This window comes from Leptonotus elevatus, chromosome 1, assembly GCF_054856555.1.
Source record: "Leptonotus elevatus isolate MCC_2025b chromosome 1, RoL_Lele_1.0, whole genome shotgun sequence".
NCBI classification, from domain to species: domain Eukaryota; kingdom Metazoa; phylum Chordata; class Actinopteri; order Syngnathiformes; family Syngnathidae; genus Leptonotus; species Leptonotus elevatus.
Genome location: NC_141239.1, coordinates 17,385,857 through 17,404,116, shown reverse-complemented (window position 1 = coordinate 17,404,116; position 18,260 = coordinate 17,385,857). Strand labels below are relative to the sequence as shown.

General features: G+C 37.8%; 3 protein-coding genes and 1 non-coding gene across 5 annotated transcripts; 3 read left to right on the top strand and 1 right to left on the bottom strand.

Annotated features, from left to right (window-relative positions):
* The first annotated feature begins 540 nt into the window (after positions 1-540).
* uck2b (uridine-cytidine kinase 2b) lies at positions 541-6,227 on the top strand. Of its 2 annotated transcripts, none has more exons than XM_086086813.1 (7): positions 541-705; positions 2,603-2,762; positions 3,048-3,144; positions 3,283-3,425; positions 4,700-4,797; positions 4,879-4,927; positions 5,008-6,227. In XM_086086813.1, exons 1-7 carry the CDS (start codon positions 601-603, stop codon positions 5,142-5,144), a joined length of 789 nt encoding a protein of 262 aa, XP_085942939.1. In that variant the 5' UTR covers positions 541-600; the 3' UTR covers positions 5,145-6,227. The 2 variants fall into 2 exon arrangements, with proteins under 2 accessions (XP_085942939.1, XP_085942946.1); XM_086086820.1 differs by lacking the exon at positions 541-705 and adding an exon at positions 869-992.
* A 234-nt stretch (positions 6,228-6,461) lies between these two features.
* On the top strand, positions 6,462-11,447 carry czib (CXXC motif containing zinc binding protein). Its single transcript, XM_086086830.1, has 8 exons — positions 6,462-6,496; positions 6,580-6,663; positions 8,004-8,060; positions 8,171-8,252; positions 8,331-8,362; positions 8,456-8,533; positions 10,363-10,428; positions 11,174-11,447. The coding sequence occupies exons 1-8, from the start codon at positions 6,491-6,493 to the stop codon at positions 11,249-11,251; spliced, it is 483 nt and encodes a 160-aa protein (XP_085942956.1). The 5' UTR covers positions 6,462-6,490; the 3' UTR covers positions 11,252-11,447.
* Positions 11,448-12,727: 1,280 nt separating this feature from the next.
* timm29 (translocase of inner mitochondrial membrane 29) lies at positions 12,728-15,348 on the top strand. Its single transcript, XM_086087454.1, has 2 exons — positions 12,728-12,888; positions 14,420-15,348. Exons 1-2 carry the CDS (start codon positions 12,783-12,785, stop codon positions 15,049-15,051), a joined length of 738 nt encoding a protein of 245 aa, XP_085943580.1. The 5' UTR covers positions 12,728-12,782; the 3' UTR covers positions 15,052-15,348.
* Positions 15,349-17,394: 2,046 nt separating this feature from the next.
* On the bottom strand, positions 17,395-17,500 carry LOC147181113 (U6 spliceosomal RNA). Its single transcript, XR_015093790.1, has one exon. It is a non-coding gene; the product is annotated as a U6 spliceosomal RNA (small nuclear RNA).
* Between the last annotated feature and the right edge of the window lie 760 nt (positions 17,501-18,260).

The window sequence follows — 18,260 nt, the reverse complement described above, 5'->3', positions numbered from 1 at the left end:
AATAAGAAAAACAAATAATTATATTTATATGATCCTCTTCTACAAATTGTACTTGAAGGCGGGACCAACAAGAAACGTCACTGTGCATACGATGGATTTTTTTTCAACCCAGAAATTAGAATAATAAAAAAGATCAATCGCTGCTAAGTGACAGTTTACTACTGAGTAAATATTGGTAAATTAATGAATAATTTACGTAAATTATAAATTTTACTTTAGCCTTTTCTGGAGTTTCAATTTGGAGGCGGGACACACAACTACGTTACTGTACGTATCATACGATTGTGTACGTAAATTATAAATTTTACTTTAGCCTTTTCTGGAGTTTCAATTTAGAGGCGGGACACACAACTACGTTACTGTACGTATCATACGATTTGATGTAATTTTCTGACACGGAAATTAGAATTTAAAAAACGTTAATTAAAACACATAAGGTGCCAATTTTGTGATACATAAATAGAACTAAAATCTAAATGAGCACATATAAAATGTTAAGAAGCACATTTCAGGAGTGGTATAAATCAACGTGTGTCCATATGGGAGGAGCTCAGTCTCAGTGATCTTCCAGCACAGCGGTCTCAGCAGCACATTGCAACTATGGCCGGCGACTCTGAAACACGCCTTCGGGACCGGGGCGACAATAGCGACGTAATACGACAACCTTTTCTCATCGGTGTCTCTGGGGGCACCGCCAGTGGAAAGGTTGGCATCGTAGCTAGTGAATTGGGTGACTATATAGAATGACCACTCGTTTTGTTTTGTTAAATGACGTGTCACATCTCATGTGTCTGCCGGCTGCTGGTTGACCGCGTGGCTTTGGTGCCGCTTGATTGACAGCTGTATCATCTGTTTTACTGCCCCGCTCCCAGCATTCACCCGGTTTAACCTAGCACGAAAGAACGTCATGTAGTCTAGCCATATAGTGATTTCAGTCGTGGTTTTATTTACTTAAAATTGTCATCATGAATCTCGATTCGCCAATTGTGTAGGTGGGGATGCATTATTTCATTTTAGCTGCCAGGCTAATAAATTCCAACACACGCTAACATAGCCGGCGGAAGACAATGGCTAGTGCTAGCGTTTTTAGCCAAGTTGTTTGTAAACAGTTCCAATAATTTTCCCCCCTCGGTCCAGCATATGCATATTTTACTTTAAACAGGGTGTAGTTGTGTGTTAGGAAACTATAAAAATGCGGGTTTAAATTATATCGAAATAAACGCGCTTTGAAGACTACGGTTTAAACTAAAGTAAAGAATGACCCATATTCGCCATAGCGCTGTGAAGCTTTCCCCTTACTCAGGCGCCCACGGCTCTTTGTTCGTATCATTGGTGAACGCAGCGCCACCAACGTCAGAGTTTCAGTGACATAATCTGAACCATCCATTTTGTTAAAAAAACAAAACAAAAAAACGTTAGATTTCTTTTAAAATAAGATTACGTTTTAAGAAAACTGAAATGTCTTATCATAGATAACCTATCGCTCGAGACAATTTGAGTGAAATGTCATAGCAAATATAGATTTATTGGCACTCGTCACCTTTTATCATAATCGAGAAATTCTGTGACTCCTGTCTGCCTGTGGAATAAATACAATTAAGTACTGTTTAAAAAAAAACATGGGTCTGTGTGCTGCCATTTAAGCACGTGAAATTATAAAGCAATTAACACTTTTGCTTTTTGTTGGTGAGGCACATATTTAAAGCTAAGATGCCCATTGTGGGTGGTTTGTTACAATAAACTTCTGCGAAACAGTAGCAAAACCTGTATGATTACATAGCTGTATTTCATCACAGGGATATTTGGATTAGAAATTTAAATCCTCCAAACTAGAAAACTGGTAAAACGGATCCACCCATTCTTAAAACAAGATTGGAACATAGGTTATAATTAAGCAATACAATCAATGCATAGTATAATATGCTCTAATATACTGTGGTTTATATATTTTGGCTCCTCCCTTTACCACCAGTCAGTGGCAATGATTAATTGCCGCCAAGCCAGTGTTATTAGGCACCCAGGTAAACAATTCTCCACTAATGATGTACAGATCTGACTTCACAAATAGCAGAATGCTTAGTTTTGATTGCCGTTCAGAGAAGAATGTGTTAAAGTATACAATACCTGCACCACATCATACTGAGAGGTGTTGCTAATGTTTTCGCTTTCATTTTTACGGCAGCCAAGATAAGAGACTGCCTAAAAAAAAAATATATATATATATATATATTTATTTATTTGTTTTTTGGCTAGTGGCTGTAATAGAAAATTGTGTAAAAAAAAGTCCTGATGAATTCCCTGTAAATCAGTGTCGGAGATGTCTGACATTTGAGCGGCTCGATTTGATAGACGCACCAGCATAGCCGCGGGCAGCCAGACAGAATGTCCTGTCAGCATTCACCAGGAGACACAATTAGTTGTCCAGGTCAACAAGGACGCTGCAGGATGGGAAACAATTACAAATGTATCCAACCGGATTGAGCAGTTTAAAGTTTTGAAATTATTATTATTTTACTTGAATTACTTATAATAAAATGTTGTTCTTTCTGTAGGCTACATCATTTGTTAAAACTGCTGTCTTTCCCTTGATTTGTGCGTGCAGTCGTCCGTTTGTGGGAAGATAATGGAGCTGCTGGGCCAAAACAAGATCGACCATCACCAGAGGCAGGTGGCCATCCTCAGCCAGGACAGCTTTTACAAGGTGCTGACCCCTGACCAGAAGGCCAAGGCACTCAAGGGCCAGTACAACTTTGACCATCCAGGTATGCAAAAGTGAGAAAATAAAATGTAGACGTTAAGGTCCTTCATTCCGTGGAAGGTAAAGCTATGCAGAAGCCCGACCTCCGCTCGAGGATTGCCTTTACCTCCCGTAAAGCGTCTTCTTCCGGTTTCAAATCCCAGCAGTCGGCAGGCCTTTCTCAGAGGCATCTGCTCAGAGATTGAATCAAACAGCTGTTGGCCGAGGGTTACCAAACGTGCCGCGGCAGTCCCTCACGTGTCCCCGAAGCCCGGGTTAAGAAAAGCTGAGCAAGTGTGCTTGCTTTCAGATGCCTTCGACAATGAGTTGATCATGCAAACGCTCAGGGAGATCCTGCAAGGGAAAACTGTCCAGATCCCAGTTTATGACTTTGTCACTCATTCCAGGTGAGCACACATGTGACTGTCTGATGCGTCTTTCTTGTCACTGACAAGTGCTATGTGCGGTTAATTACAGTTAAGTCAGCGACGCCGGTTTCCGAGCACTGGGATTGACTCACCCGAAAACATTTGTGCGAGTTACAGGAAGGACGAGTTTGTCACAGTCTATCCAGCCGACGTCGTCCTCTTTGAGGGCATCCTGATGTTCTACTCGCAGGAGATCCGTGACCTTTTCCAGATGAAGCTGTTTGTCGACACCGACCCAGACACGAGGCTCTCACGTAGAGGTGTGTGGAAAAGGGCGGGGTTTACTTTTAGATGCACACAAACCACACTAATATTAGTGTACATCTGGTGATCCAAATTGTGTTCACCTAGCTAGTATGGCTGCTTTTGAATTTACTTTATCAGATATGGCGAAAATTATCCTTTTTTTTTTTTAAATTTTAGGCTGTGCTTGTAGCCCGGTATGAACACAATTTATAGCGGAATGTCGGTTTACGAGCAATTCTGTTTAAAAAAGAAAAGAAAAAGAAAAAGGTTATGGTAGATTAAACACTATTTTTGATTTACAAATGCTCTTTGCGTGGCCACGGAAGGTGCAGATATTTTAAGCACGCCACATAAACAAGATTAAGTTCTCTTGTTTTTTGCCTAAAATGGCCGCCACAATCCAATCAGCACTAGTTGGAGTTGGTGGCTGTAACCTGCACTTCACTTCTGTCAGTTGGTAGGCTTTGTGTGATAACGCCCCAGGTTTGTTTGCATTTGAATAAGAATGAATGATTTGTGTTAATGCCTCTTTTGTTCAGTAGAATTTTGTGAAGTTGTCCTGGCCGCGCGGTTAAGACTGCAAGTTAAACAGTTTCATAAGTTAATAACTATAACTCAAGTAGATGAATCTTATATTAATTTGTAGTTCATTTGCCTTTATTGTAGCCTAAGCCTAACATTTAAGATCAAAACATTTATGTATAAACAAAATCTGAGATTACTGTTAAAGACATGGGACGGCGACAGTGAAAAAAATATTGAATATTACATCGCAATATTGAGGGAGGGGGAAGAGTCACAATTTTTTTTATTTTTTTTTTAAGGTTCAACACCAACATACCATATATTTATTTCACAAAGTCTTCCTTAAAATGATTTTTATTTTATAACCATGCTGCACAACAAAACTGAACACCTTTAGATATGGCTATCAAAAATAAGAAACCATGAACATGTATGGGAAAAAAAATTATGGTAACAAATTTCTGTCAGCTTTGCATATAATCCTTGATAGAGATCCAATGAGTATGGAAAATTACTGTAAGGGGAATTACCCATACCACATTTTGAGCAGAATTTCTGGAAGGGAAGGAGTCGAGGACACAAAGTTATAAGACATTGATCCAACTTTTTCCAATCTTGTTGGCCATTACTCTGCTAAAATTCCCTTTTTATTCTTAATGTGGCCGTCGTATGAATCATTTTGGGGCTTACTGTATTTGACAGTAGGTGTCTAACTAATTCCCCATTTTCATCTTTTTTTCAATATGTGCCATTTTTGTTCCAGTTTTGAGAGACATCGGAGAGCGCGGGCGGGAGCTGGAACAAGTGCTGGCACAGTACATAACTTTTGTGAAACCGGCCTTCGAGGAGTTCTGCTTACCAGTATGTGATGCGGCCAACTCCATGTGGCACTTTCACAGTTTCCGCTTTTGATCCTTTTTATGTTTTGTCTACTTCAACTAGACGAAGAAGTATGCTGATGTGATTATACCCCGCGGAGCAGATAACCTTGGTAGAGCTCCAATCATACTCTACTGTATACATTTCCCTGTGGCGGTTTTAGGCGGTTCATCGTTTTCCTTTTGTCTTCAGTGGCCATCAACTTGATAGTACAGCACATCCAAGACATTCTCAACGGCGGCCTAAGCAAGCGTCACAACGGCTGCACCAATGGCCACAGCATCCCGCGGCAACGAAGGACGTCCGAGTCCAGCAGTCGGCCGCATTGACCTCGCCGCACCTCTCTCTTTTTTTTCCCGCAGGGCGAAGAGGGGTGACGGGCCAGCGCTGTAAATAATGCCTTGTTGGCACCACTGTATTTAAGATGAGTGAAAGGAAAAATGATTTGCATCAAGAATCAAAATGCCTTTTTATTACTATGACTACTCCTTGCTATGAGTTACATTCATTGTCATTGTTGAATTTTGGGATTCACATTTATGTCAGCAGAGTTAAAACGAAGCTCTTAGTCTCATGATGAACTTGGGTTTACATGGACCCACATGTGTTTTTCTTGCAAGTTTAACTTTGCTTTCAATGTAGCCCCTGTGCATTTATGGAAGTTCATGCTTATGATGAATAAAAGGGGAGAAGTTTTTTTTTTTTTGATCTGATGAAACTTGAACCGTCAATAGTCCGGGAGTCTTTGTTTTGCTGGAATCCAAATATGGATGTGTGCTCCAAGACAAGGTTGAACAAACTCAGATGGTACTTTGTATGACAATCTTGGTATTATTTCCTATTGATTTTCAGTGTTCCTCCGTTCTTGTGAAGTGTAACGTGCAACACTACAGCATATGATGAAATGCCAGGCTTATACCTCGCCAATGATGCCAATAAGCAGTGTGAATACTTTCTATGGCATGGCTGTTTCGTAATTGGACTACTGTTTGGCCGTAGCCCACTTGCTTTGTAACAATCATGGAGAATGTGTACAAGGTGTTGCAAGCTAAATCTTAGTTGTGATTGTGATTTGAAAAACAATTAAAATATTTAAGCATCACATATACAGTATACTCAGGTTGCCAAAAGGGTCATAGATACAGCAGCAATATCACCATGCTCCACCACAATGCCTCCATGAAGTTGCCTCAGGTAGCATGCACAGCAAGTATCCATGCCAGTTAACAGATGGACTTCATGGTACAATAAAACGCTTTGAAACATTTTTTTTTATATATTCCCTTTTTTGTATTTTGTATGATCCGATTTACTGAATAATATACAATATTACACTGGGTAATACTTGAAAGACTTGTAAATGGATGACGTCATCAACTTAATGGCCAATAAAAATAAATTGATTTGACCGAGTCTGTTCGTTCTCTGTGTATGTGTCTCGTTTTTTTAATTTTATGTACATATCTCCCGACCAAACCACAAAAACTCATGAGCAGAACGTAACTGTAAAAAATAAAATAAATAATTGAAGTATATTTTAACAATTATTGCATTCCTTGAAGCAACAAAGGTCGCTAAACCCCGACATTGGTAATCAAATGATTATCGCCCGTTTTGTTTTTATGAGAGTTCCAATATTTACTAAGGGTTCCTGAACGCAGCAGAAGAAACCAAGATGGTGGTACGTTGAACTTCTGCACGTCTCGTTATAAACATCGAAACCATTGCGCTCATTTAAATGTTTTCTTGTCATTCTCCTGACAGAAATTCGGGCTCCAGTTCAAAGCCACTCTTGAGAATGTCACTAATGTGAGACCGGTGGGCGACGATTTTCGCTGGTTTCTAAAGGTAGGATGTCTACCATGCTAGTGTGCTTATTCTGACTACTGGCTAGACAAGTAAACAAGTACTGCATTTTGCTTTTAAACTTAAAATCCGAGTTGTGCTGTGGAGTTCATTACTGACCTACATATGTGGTAAGCACTCGAACTCTACACTTGAGTAGAAGTACAGATACGTGTATTTAAAAAAAAAAAACCTGAGGGAAAAGTAGTACTGTCTCTTGTACTTGAGTAAAAGTAACGAAGTACAGAGGTTTACGTTTACTTTAGTGTAAGTTTAATTTTGTGTATTTTTTAAACTGTCAATTAGAAGTCACTATTAATTCATCAATCAACAACTAATCAATTATCAAATTAATCAAACTTTTAACTCATTCACTGCCATTGACAGCTATAGACGTCAAAAATTCATTTGAACTATTTCTATTAGTTTAGTTTTTTCCATTTTTGTTAACTAGAGTATGAAAACCTAGATTTTTTTGTACATTTAGAACACATTTGTGATTTATCGTGAGTTAACTAGTGAAGTCATGCGAATAATTATGATTACAAATTTAAATCGCCTGATGCCCCAATTTTTTTTAATATTTTCTTTTTTTCTTCTTCTTTTTTTCAATATATATATATATATATATATTTGTATATATATATATATATATATATATTCTTTTTTTTTTAAAGAAAAGATTATTAAAAATTAGGCATCAGGCAAGTACTATTTTTAATCGTAATTAATCGCATGACTTCACTAGTTAACTCACGATTAATCACAAATCTGTTCTAATACAATATTTTAAAAAAACACTAGGTTTTCATACTCTTGTTAACAAAAGTGGGAAAAAATGTTAAACTAATAGAAATAGTTTAAATGAATTTTTGACGTCTATAGCCGTCAATGGCAGTGAATGAGTTAATACTCGGGTAATTGTTTACAGCCATTGTTTAACTTAAAATGATCCAAATCCCAGCGGCTCACCTGTTTTCTGGATTTAGTCATGAGACGTTCGCAAGCTGAGCCTTTAGGCAAGATGTCATTTTCACTCGATACAAAATGGCACTACAAAGCAAAAAGGAAGCCACGATTGATGAATCAGGTGGATTTTTTTGTGCCTAATTTATACTCCACAAACACAGTATTAATCAGGATACCGTGCTTAAAATAGTGGGAGCAAATTGAAAATATTGTTGGAAAAACGGAAAGAACATTTTTGACTTCCCATTTAAAACAGCTGGCAATACAGTGAGTGAGTTAATATGTATTTAATATTTTATTACTTAATGTAGGTCATTTATGCCGTACTTGACACATTTTATATAACATGATTACGTTATTTTCTCTTTATTTAGCTCAAGTGTGGAAATTGTGGAGAGATTCCAGATAAATGGCAGTATATAAACCTGGCGGTAAGAATGGTGCTTGACATTGTGTAGGTTGCTATGTTAGGTATGTGTTGTTTATTCAAGAGGCACTTTTTTTCTTTTTTTTTACACACTTTTGTTTACTGTGTGCTTAGGAGAGTGTACCGTTAAAAGGAGGAAGAGGAAGTGCCAGCATGGTGCAGAAGTGTAAACTTTGTGCCAGGGAAAATTCTATCGGTAAGAGCCAGCCAGCGCTGTCAATGTTTAAACTTGATAATCAAATCTGTGTAGATTCATGATGATACTTTCATGCAGATATCCTAGGGGACACCATTACACCATATGACGTAAGCATACAGCCTGAACTGTACCAGTTTTCAAGTCTGTCATTTGTAAACATTGTGTTTCTCTTGACCTGGTTGACGTCTACTTGATCAAAGGCTGAGGACAGTGAGAGGTTCAAGACGATGGTGCAGTTTGAATGTCGAGGTCTGGAGCCCGTTGACTTCCAGCCACAAGTAAGCACCTATTACAGTGGAACCTCGATTTAAAGGAGTGAAAGGGGCGAGGGGTCGTGCATTAACTCATTCGCTGCCATTGACGGCTATAGACGTCAAAAATTCATTTGAACTATTTCTATTAGTTTAACATTTTTTCCCCACTTTTGTTAACAAGAGTATGAAAACATAGAGAATTTTTTTTATTGGATATTTAGAACAGATATAAAATTTGTGATTAATCGTGAATTAACTGTTGAAGTCATGCGATTAATTGCAATTAAAAAAAATTATCGCCTGACGCCCCTAACTTTTAATACTCTTTTCTTAAAAAGAAAAAAAAGATTATTAAAAACAAAATGTCTAGGTTTGCGTACTCTCGTTAACAAAAATGGGGAAACAATGTTAAACTAAGAGAAATAGTTCAAATGAATTTTTGACGTCAATGGCAGTGAATGAGTTAATGGTTACCCAACAAATTGAGATTGACTTTTTCATGGCCTAAATCACCCAGTACAGTACAAAGATATTGCAATTTTGGGACAAAAGGACAAAATTAATCATCAACTATAGATTATTATTATAGTATTCATAATCACGTAATGTGCCACACATTGTGTGCTGTTCATGGGTGCACGGAATGTAGGACGTCGAATGTGACCTAACAGGAGTATCCGCAGAGAATCGCATGGATAAATCGAAAACATTTCCAATTGACAACGTGTGTTCCGACTATTTTGATTAAGGTGTTATTGTAAGATGGTTAAAATGCATTTTATCATAATGCAATCGTGATATGTGACCCGCTAGCCGAGGCTAGCTCTGGTTAAAAATAGATCTGAGTGGTCAAAAGTTTCGATTTTGAGAATTCTTGAAATACCCTCCTTAAAGGCATGGTCCGAAGTTTTTTCCGTTGCTTTTTGGTAAGCACAACATTCAAAACTCACGTTCGAGGAAGCAGCCAACCAGAAACGAGTGTGAAACCAGCCCACCAATCAGGAGCGTGTGTTCGCACAGCAACATTTGCATATCGTCCCAAAAACGTAAAAATAAAGAAGAAAAAAATAATTTAAAAAATGGACATAAGTGTTTTTCACATAGCAGCGACGATATGCAAACAAGACATTACACTGGACTCAAACGCCTAACACGTCCGCAGAAACAATCCACCAATCAGGAGCAGGTGTTGGCACAAGCAAAATTTGCATACGATACTGATAGTAGCTTACTTCCCGTAGCTTGTCTGGAAGGAAAAGAGTCCCCGCCCAGAAACGGCCAACAATGATGTCGTTGTAGTAAACATGCTAGCGCTAGTAGCTTGCGCGGTCAGGGAACTAGCTAACTTGGTTTGAAAATAACCCGAGATTCTTCGCTTCTAATTCCCCAAATGATAAATGCACATAGAAACCAATAAAAGCCCGAAGTACAGAAGACACAAGAACGTCCGTGTTTTGGCATCAAGCGATCTTACCTCAGAGCGTACGTGAGAGTCTTCAAACCTTTACGTTCGAAGCTATCTTTAATGGTCGTCCACTTACTACATCGTCCAACGATCGGAACGATCGGAACGATCGGAACGATCTTGAGGCCCTCACCCCAAATCCACCAAATCAAGACTTAAGCCATCTATCTCTACAGTCGGCATCTCACTGAGCGGCGCAGGCCTGTGAGGCGTATGGAGCGAGCGTATTTCGTCCGGTTTCGCTCAAGACTGCAAAACGTTGCAGGGGTGTTCGGCAGACCCTCATAAAAGCATTTTTATGTTCAGAATTTCTTTGCGAGCATAAAAACGGTTGATCAACTAACAGTAGTGGTAATGTGGACATTGTGTTTTTTCAAACCCTCTTCAGGCTGGCTTTGCTGCACAAGGAGCAGAGTCGGGAACAACGTTTCCGGAAGTCAACCTACTAGAAAAAGTAAGCAAGATTTGTTCATCTGATTCTCCTAGGCTGAAATATTATTATTATTTTTTTTTTTATGACTGACGTCATTCTTTACTGCTGTTTTTTGTAATAATTGTGCTCTTCTGAAATGCCATAGTAGTAGTGTAGTTTAATTTGAAAGCATTCACTGCCATTGACATCAAAAATGAAATATTAATACTATTTGTATTAGTTTCACATTTTTTTCCACTTTTGTTAACAAGAGTATGAAAACCTAGAATTTTTTTTATTGTACAGATATAAAATGTGTGATTAATCGTGAGTTAACTATTGAAGTCATGCGATTAATTACAATTAAAAAAATTAATGGTCTGACACCCTTAATTTTTTTATTATTATTTAAAAAAAACTTTTTTTCCCCCATGCGATTAGAATATTTAATTGTAATTACAATGACTTCAATAGTTAACTCACGATTAATCACAAATTTTATATCTGTTCTAAATGTCCAATATTTTTTTCTCTATGTTTTCATACGCTTGTTAACAAAAGTGGAAAAAATGTGAAACTAATAGAAATAGTTCAAATTTTTTTTTTTTTACATCTATAGCGTCAATGGCAGTGAATGAGTTAAAAAGAAAGTACACATTCTGCTAGGGTGTGTAAACTTATGAGCACAACTTTAAGCAAGTGCCCTGTGATTGAATGTCAGTCCCCCGTTTCTTGCTCCAATAATTGAACGTGTTCATGCTCATGTATTTTGTTGTCCACATTTCAGGATTGGACAGACTACGATGAGAAAGTCAAGGAATCCGTGGGAATATATGAGGTCACGCACCAGTTCATCAAGTGCTGATGATGTCATGTGACGTGAGGTGCGAATGGACACTATCGGCAGATATCGTCTATCCAGTTTCCAAGCTGGATAGACATGTGGATGATATCCGGGGGGCACAATGTGGCTTTAGTAGGTGGGGCAGACATCAATTTATATGGGCATATAATTACACACGTCAATAAAATTGAGACGATACAATTCTGAGGTTGACAAATCTTGCTTCCACTCTTGTTTTTCTTTCAGATTTCACTCAGTAGTAGAGTTAGTGCTGTACCGTTCTGATAGCAGGCCTGATATGTTAATGGGAAAATAAAAATTAAAACATTATGGAGTTTTAGAACAATACTTCCTCGTGACCATATTTATCATTTCATATAGGTAAAAATGTTCATTGTAAATAATTTTGATTCTCACATTGTACTTCGTAATATTAATTTTATTTTTGGTATTATTTATACTTTATTAATGTTATACCTTGATTTTTTTTTGCTTCATCCTCTCAGGCTCATGTGTTTTGAATTAATGTTTTATTATTTGTCAAATTTTATTTAATGAAAAATACCTGTTAAAGTGACTGTTCTTTTTTAAATTATTATTGTGTATAAATATATATATATATATATATATATTAGGGGTGTGAATTGCAGAGTACCTGGCGATTCGCTTCGTATCACGATTCATAGGTCACGATTGAATTCGATACCGATTAATCCCGATATGAATCTATTAATTGAGTATTGCGATTTTTTTCAACTCAAATTTAGAAAATACAAATCAGTAAACTCTTCCATGCTTAATGTGTGAATCCTAACCCTAAGTAAGACGTTTTGTTGAATATTCCCATAAAAAATTGATGTTTAAAAATCGAATGTCGCATATCGAATCGATTCGAGAATTGCGTGCTGTAATGTCGCAATATATTGCCGAATCGATTTTTTCTGACACCCATAATATATATATATATATATATATATATATATATATATATATATATTAATATTATTATTTTAAATTATGATTATATTGTTAAATAAATTAACATTTATTACCACAAACAGAAGAACAAAAGTATGGAAAATTGGTACTGTTCAGTACTGGTATCGATAACCCAGGTGCTGAGAATTGGAACCGAACCAGTTCAAATGTGAAAGGAACCCATCCCTACTTGTGAGTGAACGCAGCACTTTTTTTTTTCTCATCGTGGTCCGATAAAGGTTGCAAAGCTGTTTGCATTTTTGCAGACAGTTTTTGTTGACGCCATAAAATTTTTAACATTTAAATTCTCCACCCCAAACCCCCCAAAATGTCATCATATCTGTCATTATGGACAAGTGGGAGACATTTAAGGGATAGAATTTGTCCAAATACGGCTAAACAAAACAAAAAAAATCACCAATGAATGGATTCTGGTCAACCCTCCTAACCAGTAGGTGGCGGAAATGCATTAGTACGTTGTTTGCCAACCTCTAAAAATTAACAAGAAGAAGACGACGGCAGAAGAAGAACCACACTGCTGCCAGTCTGACCGACCAAAGATTTGCCCAAGATTATGGCGCTGCGTTTGGTAACCAGAAGGATGTTTTGTGCTGTAGGAGAAACAGCAATCGCTCCTCCATCAAAAAGTCGCTGGGAAAAAATGAAAAATAGTAAAGCAGGTGAGAAACTGTTAGAAGCGCATGATTTACGTTAGAACGTGAATTAGGCAGCACGTCAGGAGCCTCCACTCTTGTAATAAACGGGAGTTTTCTTTTGCACCGTTCACGACAGATGCATAAATGAAGTCGAAGTGCACGTTTTGGATAGTAGTCCTCCACCGAACAGTTCCTCGAAAACCTTAATATTCTTGCCTAAATCACAAAAGTTTGTTACTTAAAGCTAATGGGTACGGTACGTTTGGTTAGCTGCTATAAAATGTTTTTTTTTTTTTTAAATTTCAAAGCAGTGTTTGCCAACCTTGATTTGAGGTAACATTTTATATTTATAATGTGTTCATGTAAAAGAAAACACAACACCAAATAAAAAGGTCAATAAGGTCATAAAAGTGGATAGATACACAGGCTTATGCCGTTTAGGTTAAATGAACAATTTGTTAATGGCTAATTTCTCGACTCAATTGACAGGGTATAACATTAATCTTTATTTGATAGAGATGACACCATGAGCCAAGTTGTGGTGGCCCTGTTAGAACTGGTACAGGCCCCATATAGTCTTGATATGAAAGGTATGGAGGTAAATTTGGTGCAAAACTAACTTGTGCAAAAAATTTGTACCTGTAGAAAAAAGTCTAAATTTGTATCTGTAAAAGTCGTGATTTGTATCTGTAAAAAAAAATGTGTGCCTGTAAAAAAAAAAATTGTGTCTGTAAAAGAAATTTGTACCTGTAAAAAAAAAATGTGTATGTGTAAAACAAATTTGTATCTGTAAAAACAAATTTGTACCTGTAAAAGTCATGATTTGTATCTGTACAAAATTTTTTTTGTACCTGTACAAAAAGTATAAATTTGTATCTGTAAAAGTTGCGATTTGTACCTGTAGAAATGACAACTTGTAGTCAAAGAAGTCGCCACTAGGAGTCACAAGTGGTTTTTCTGCTGCTGTTCAGTGACGTGAGTTTTGCCCCATTTGTCGCGCTACAAATGGAGCAAAACTAATTTGTACTTGTAGAGCGCCGTGATTTGTACTTGTAAAGAAGGGGGCGGGCTCTGGTGTAATGAAGGGTTGTTTTGACCAATCAAGTGAGAAGGATTTGAGCGGATTGGAGCGCAACCTCATTGGTTTAGCGAACGACGGTGGCGGGACTCGCGGAAGGATACAAGCAGGACACATCGTCGCCAACCAACATACATATTAAGAATACTTCTTAATATGTATGTTGAGGAAGAATACTTCAGTATTATTAATATGTATGTTGAGGAAGAATACTTCAGTCGACTTTTACAGATACAAATTTAGACTTTTTTCTACAGGTACAAATTTTTTGCACAAGTTAGTTTTGCACCAAATTTACCTCCATAGAAAGGTTTCAATGATTATTTATACTGCAGTTGTGCAGTAACTGTCCCACAGTAATGTGCTTGGCATAATTTTAAAAACAGAAATTCACACCAATTCTTCTAGAAGTTAACCCATTGTGGTTTATTTTAAACTCCATGTCTAATGTTATTTTGCATCTTTGACCTTGTTTAGGTATATGGATTCGCAGTCTGGCATCTGACTACAAAGAGGCGTGTCTCGATATAGTTGTCGGCATCCGTGAACATCCCGTCAAGGCATCCGTTTACTTGAGCGCGCTCGGAGGCGCATTCACCTGTTTCTTCACAAAGCCTGATTACTCCTCTTTTGAAGCTTCCCTACTGGAGCGCTCCAATCAGCTAGCTCTGCTGTCATCGTGGATCCGCAATGCAACCTCCGATTGCCACGTGCAGAACCTGCTTAAGCTTCGCAATGAGGGCCGTCTGTGCCATGTCAACCTGGGACTACTCTCTCTCATTTATTTTAATGACCATGCCCCGGACAGCAATCTGTATGAAGCTCAGTGTTCTAGTTTGTCTGTACTCTGGAGAGAGTTCCCTAGACGTGTAATGGATGTCGGCTTTGCTGGTCACTGGTGGATCCTGGACTCAAAGATGACAAACTATGACGTTAATGAAGAAGACTTTGCTTACCTACCCGTGCATATGCAGCAAACGTCACCGCCCAGTGCTCAGGTGGTGGAAACAAATGAGCGACTGCACAGAGAGTCCTGGCTTGCGCTGAAAGTGGAAGCTGAAGAGAAAGAAACGATTGAAGTGGGCAAAAGCAGCGCAGTAGAGAAATAAAATATTGAATGAGGATTTGGTTTTTGGAATATCATCAATGAACCTACAGCTGAAAAGGCCCCAATTTTATTTTTTTTAACTCATGGGATTAAATGTGCACCAAATGTTTTTGAATGGTTTCTTGGTAATTATTGGCTGCTGATTCAGAAAGTGACATCCATTTTTATTCAGCTACCTCAAAATAACCTAAAAACTTTTTGGGCACCAAAATATGTTTTGATCAGTGCTATATTTCATTTTAAGGCAATGTACTTACCGGTAATTAAACCATGAGTAAATAAATATACAATAAATGTAGTGCTACCAGTTGTATTATTTGTGGTTGTATAAGGGAACATCTTTGTTACTATGGTTGGGTGAGTACCAATACCGGGTACCGTTATCAGACTGGAGCATTTTCCTTTCAATCATGGATGTCACAAACAAACACACACAGGTCTTTGTATCATCGTGGGGACGTCTCATTGACATGATGCATTTCCTAGCCCCTTAACCGAACCCCAATAATAAATAAAAAAGATTGCCTCCCCTGATTCCTTACCCTAAACCCAATTCAAACCTAAACTCTAAAACCAAGTCTTGACCTTCAAAAAGAGGTCTGAACTTGTGGGGACCAAAATGTCCCCACAATGGTAGTTAAACCTGGAAAAACACGCGTGTATGGGCCCCACAATGTAGCAAAGACAAAGGCACACACACGTATATTGGTGCTGACAAAAAGTGAGGTGAAAATCAGTTGAAAATCTGATATTTGAGTTGTTCTTTTTTCTTTACAATGATATAATCAGCACCGCTAGTATAAACACGACAATATGGTTGACATTGCGTTTGTGGAATATATATACAGCAAAATCTACCTATTTTTATCCATCTCGGGCTGGCCATTTAGCAACTTGATGGCGACTGAAATAGACGTCACAGTTGGTCATCTATCAGTTAACCAATCACGGCTCAGCTTGCGAATGTCACATGATCCAACTCAGAAAACGAGAGCCGTGATTGGTGTTACTTGAGGCGTAATTGTTATGCTCCCTTCGTGTGTTGTGGGGGGTTGACCTTTACCACTTGAACTCGTAATTACGACTGAGTCTTGTTCATGTGCTTTTGTTGTCATAGTAATAAATAAATAGATAAATGAACATGGCAGACACGCCCACCCTACTAGCTGCCGTCGTCTTTGCTCGTAAAACCGAACAATTACGGCAAATAATGAGTTGTAAAGGATAGGACATTGAATTGTGGACGCTAAGTAATTGTTTAGATTATAAAACAACTTGCAAGCGGACGATAACGCCTTTATATGTTTTTTATGTCTTACCATTCATGAATCAGACGCTCTCTGCCATATTGAAAGTTGAAAAGTTATCTTAGCTCGAACTGGAGTATTATACTGCCTCCATCATGGTATCTAAATTATGGTAAATGCCGACGGAGTAGAAAATTGCGCGTGAACGCCCCCTCGTGTCGTATTTCTCCACTAGACAACTGGGAATTTATTTGATACCCGAATTTCCAGCTGAGAGAGCTTTTCACATCCCTGAGATAGATAAAAACGGGTGGATTTTGCTACTGAACTCGTCTTCCACAAAGGAATTTTTTAACAGAATCCATACATTGCATTAAAAAATAAATTGGATTTACTTGTTTCATTTCAAATCTCTCTACAAAACCCATGCACCTGCTCAAATGGGCTTTTCTTAAATTCTATATTTGTGTTGTGTAACTTGGCTCCGTTTATGGTTTTGGTTGCAAATGATGAGCCCATTTTGTAAAACGTCTTTGAGTGTCCAAAACAACAACAACACACAATATAAATCGATATATTTTTTATTTTTAATACACATATATTGCCCAATGGGAACAAGGTGGTGAGTGAATTTGTCCATGTTATTTTTGAGAATGTAATTTCTGTTTCAAGAAAAGAGTCAAACTAATGGATTTTAAAAAAAAAGACTATTTGTAATACATCAATTGAACGAAAAAGTTGTCCCATCCAATCCACATTTCAAGCGGACATTGCCTAAATCAAGTCTCGCCTCAAGAACCATCAGTGTCCTGTCCAAAAAAATCTCGAAACAGTTGTGAGAAGAACATGCTGGGCTGTGGATCCTCAATTCGCTCTCGTAGACTAATAAGACGGGCGATGTTTCTTCTTTTTCGCCGTTCTAAATCCGTTATCTTGGTGTTATGATAGCAGAGTAAATACTATATATTGTAATCCCCAACTCGCCCACCCGGTGGCACTAGAGAAAATAAGGTGTAATTCCCAATGCATCCACCAGAAGGCAACAGAGTAAACACTACTTATACTGATTTTTCAATTTAAATTCTAAAAAAATCATCAAAAATTTAGAACGCTTCACGAATTTGCGTGTCATCCTTGCGCAGGGGCCATGCTAATCTTCTCTGTATCGTTCCAATTTTAGTATATGCGAAGCCGAAGCTTCACAATCTAAATAAGCAGCAGTCTGGTATATAACAGAATGCCCAAACAACACTTCTTACAGGTCATGTGTCAAACCAGCACCTAATAGACACATAATATGGCTTCAAATCTCCATTTAAGAGGGCATATGGAAGCCATTTCAACAATATGTTAGGTATTGTGTCATTGTAAGCAGCAATTCACAGAAAACAAACTAAAAAGGAAATGCCGGCTGAGCCACACACAGAAGTCTGATAGGGTGCCTGGCAAACTATGTAAATATATTTGATATCAGATGATTGCCATTGGTGCAGACACAATTTCCACATTTTGGGGGACACGCAGCCATATATACCAACTGCTAGCCTAACAGACATTTTTTAAACGCACCTATTCTAAAAACAGAAGAAGAAAAACTACAACTATAGCAACAGTCAATTTCCTTTGTGGATTACAATGACTTGGATAAGAAAAGGCACAACTTTTATAAATCACATTAGTGATTTAAAATATATAGATATATTTTTTTTGACAAAAAGTTAAAAATGACTGGTTATCAGGCAAACTCCCCAATGCACTTTCAGCCATTATCGAAGGGGACAAGCATCCAAACACAAAAAATACAAAATTAAAACACAAGAAGAGTGCAACAGTTGTCAGTTCAGTTCCTTCAGTGACCGAAAAAAAGCCACTTAAGCACGGAGGACCTATTACTGGGTCTATATGTGGATAACTGCTACCATCTTGTGGTGGAACGGGGAATGAAAGTTTTTACTTTTTATTC

Excerpts from the sequence above, each read along its gene's own strand:
- uck2b (XM_086086813.1), top strand. The coding sequence starts at position 601 with ATGGCCGGCGACTCTGAAACACGCCTTCGGGACCGGGGCGACAATAGC. Across the intron at positions 706-2,602 it reads GGGGCACCGCCAGTGGAAAG|TCGTCCGTTTGTGGGAAGAT; the intron begins GTTGGCATCGTA and ends TTGTGCGTGCAG. Across the intron at positions 4,928-5,007 it reads CCGCGGAGCAGATAACCTTG|TGGCCATCAACTTGATAGTA; the intron begins GTAGAGCTCCAA and ends TTTTGTCTTCAG.
- czib (XM_086086830.1), top strand. Across the intron at positions 6,664-8,003 it reads ATTTTCGCTGGTTTCTAAAG|CTCAAGTGTGGAAATTGTGG; the intron begins GTAGGATGTCTA and ends CTCTTTATTTAG. Across the intron at positions 8,253-8,330 it reads TGCCAGGGAAAATTCTATCG|ATATCCTAGGGGACACCATT; the intron begins GTAAGAGCCAGC and ends ACTTTCATGCAG.
- timm29 (XM_086087454.1), top strand. The coding sequence starts at position 12,783 with ATGGCGCTGCGTTTGGTAACCAGAAGGATGTTTTGTGCTGTAGGAGAA. Across the intron at positions 12,889-14,419 it reads AATGAAAAATAGTAAAGCAG|GTATATGGATTCGCAGTCTG; the intron begins GTGAGAAACTGT and ends GACCTTGTTTAG.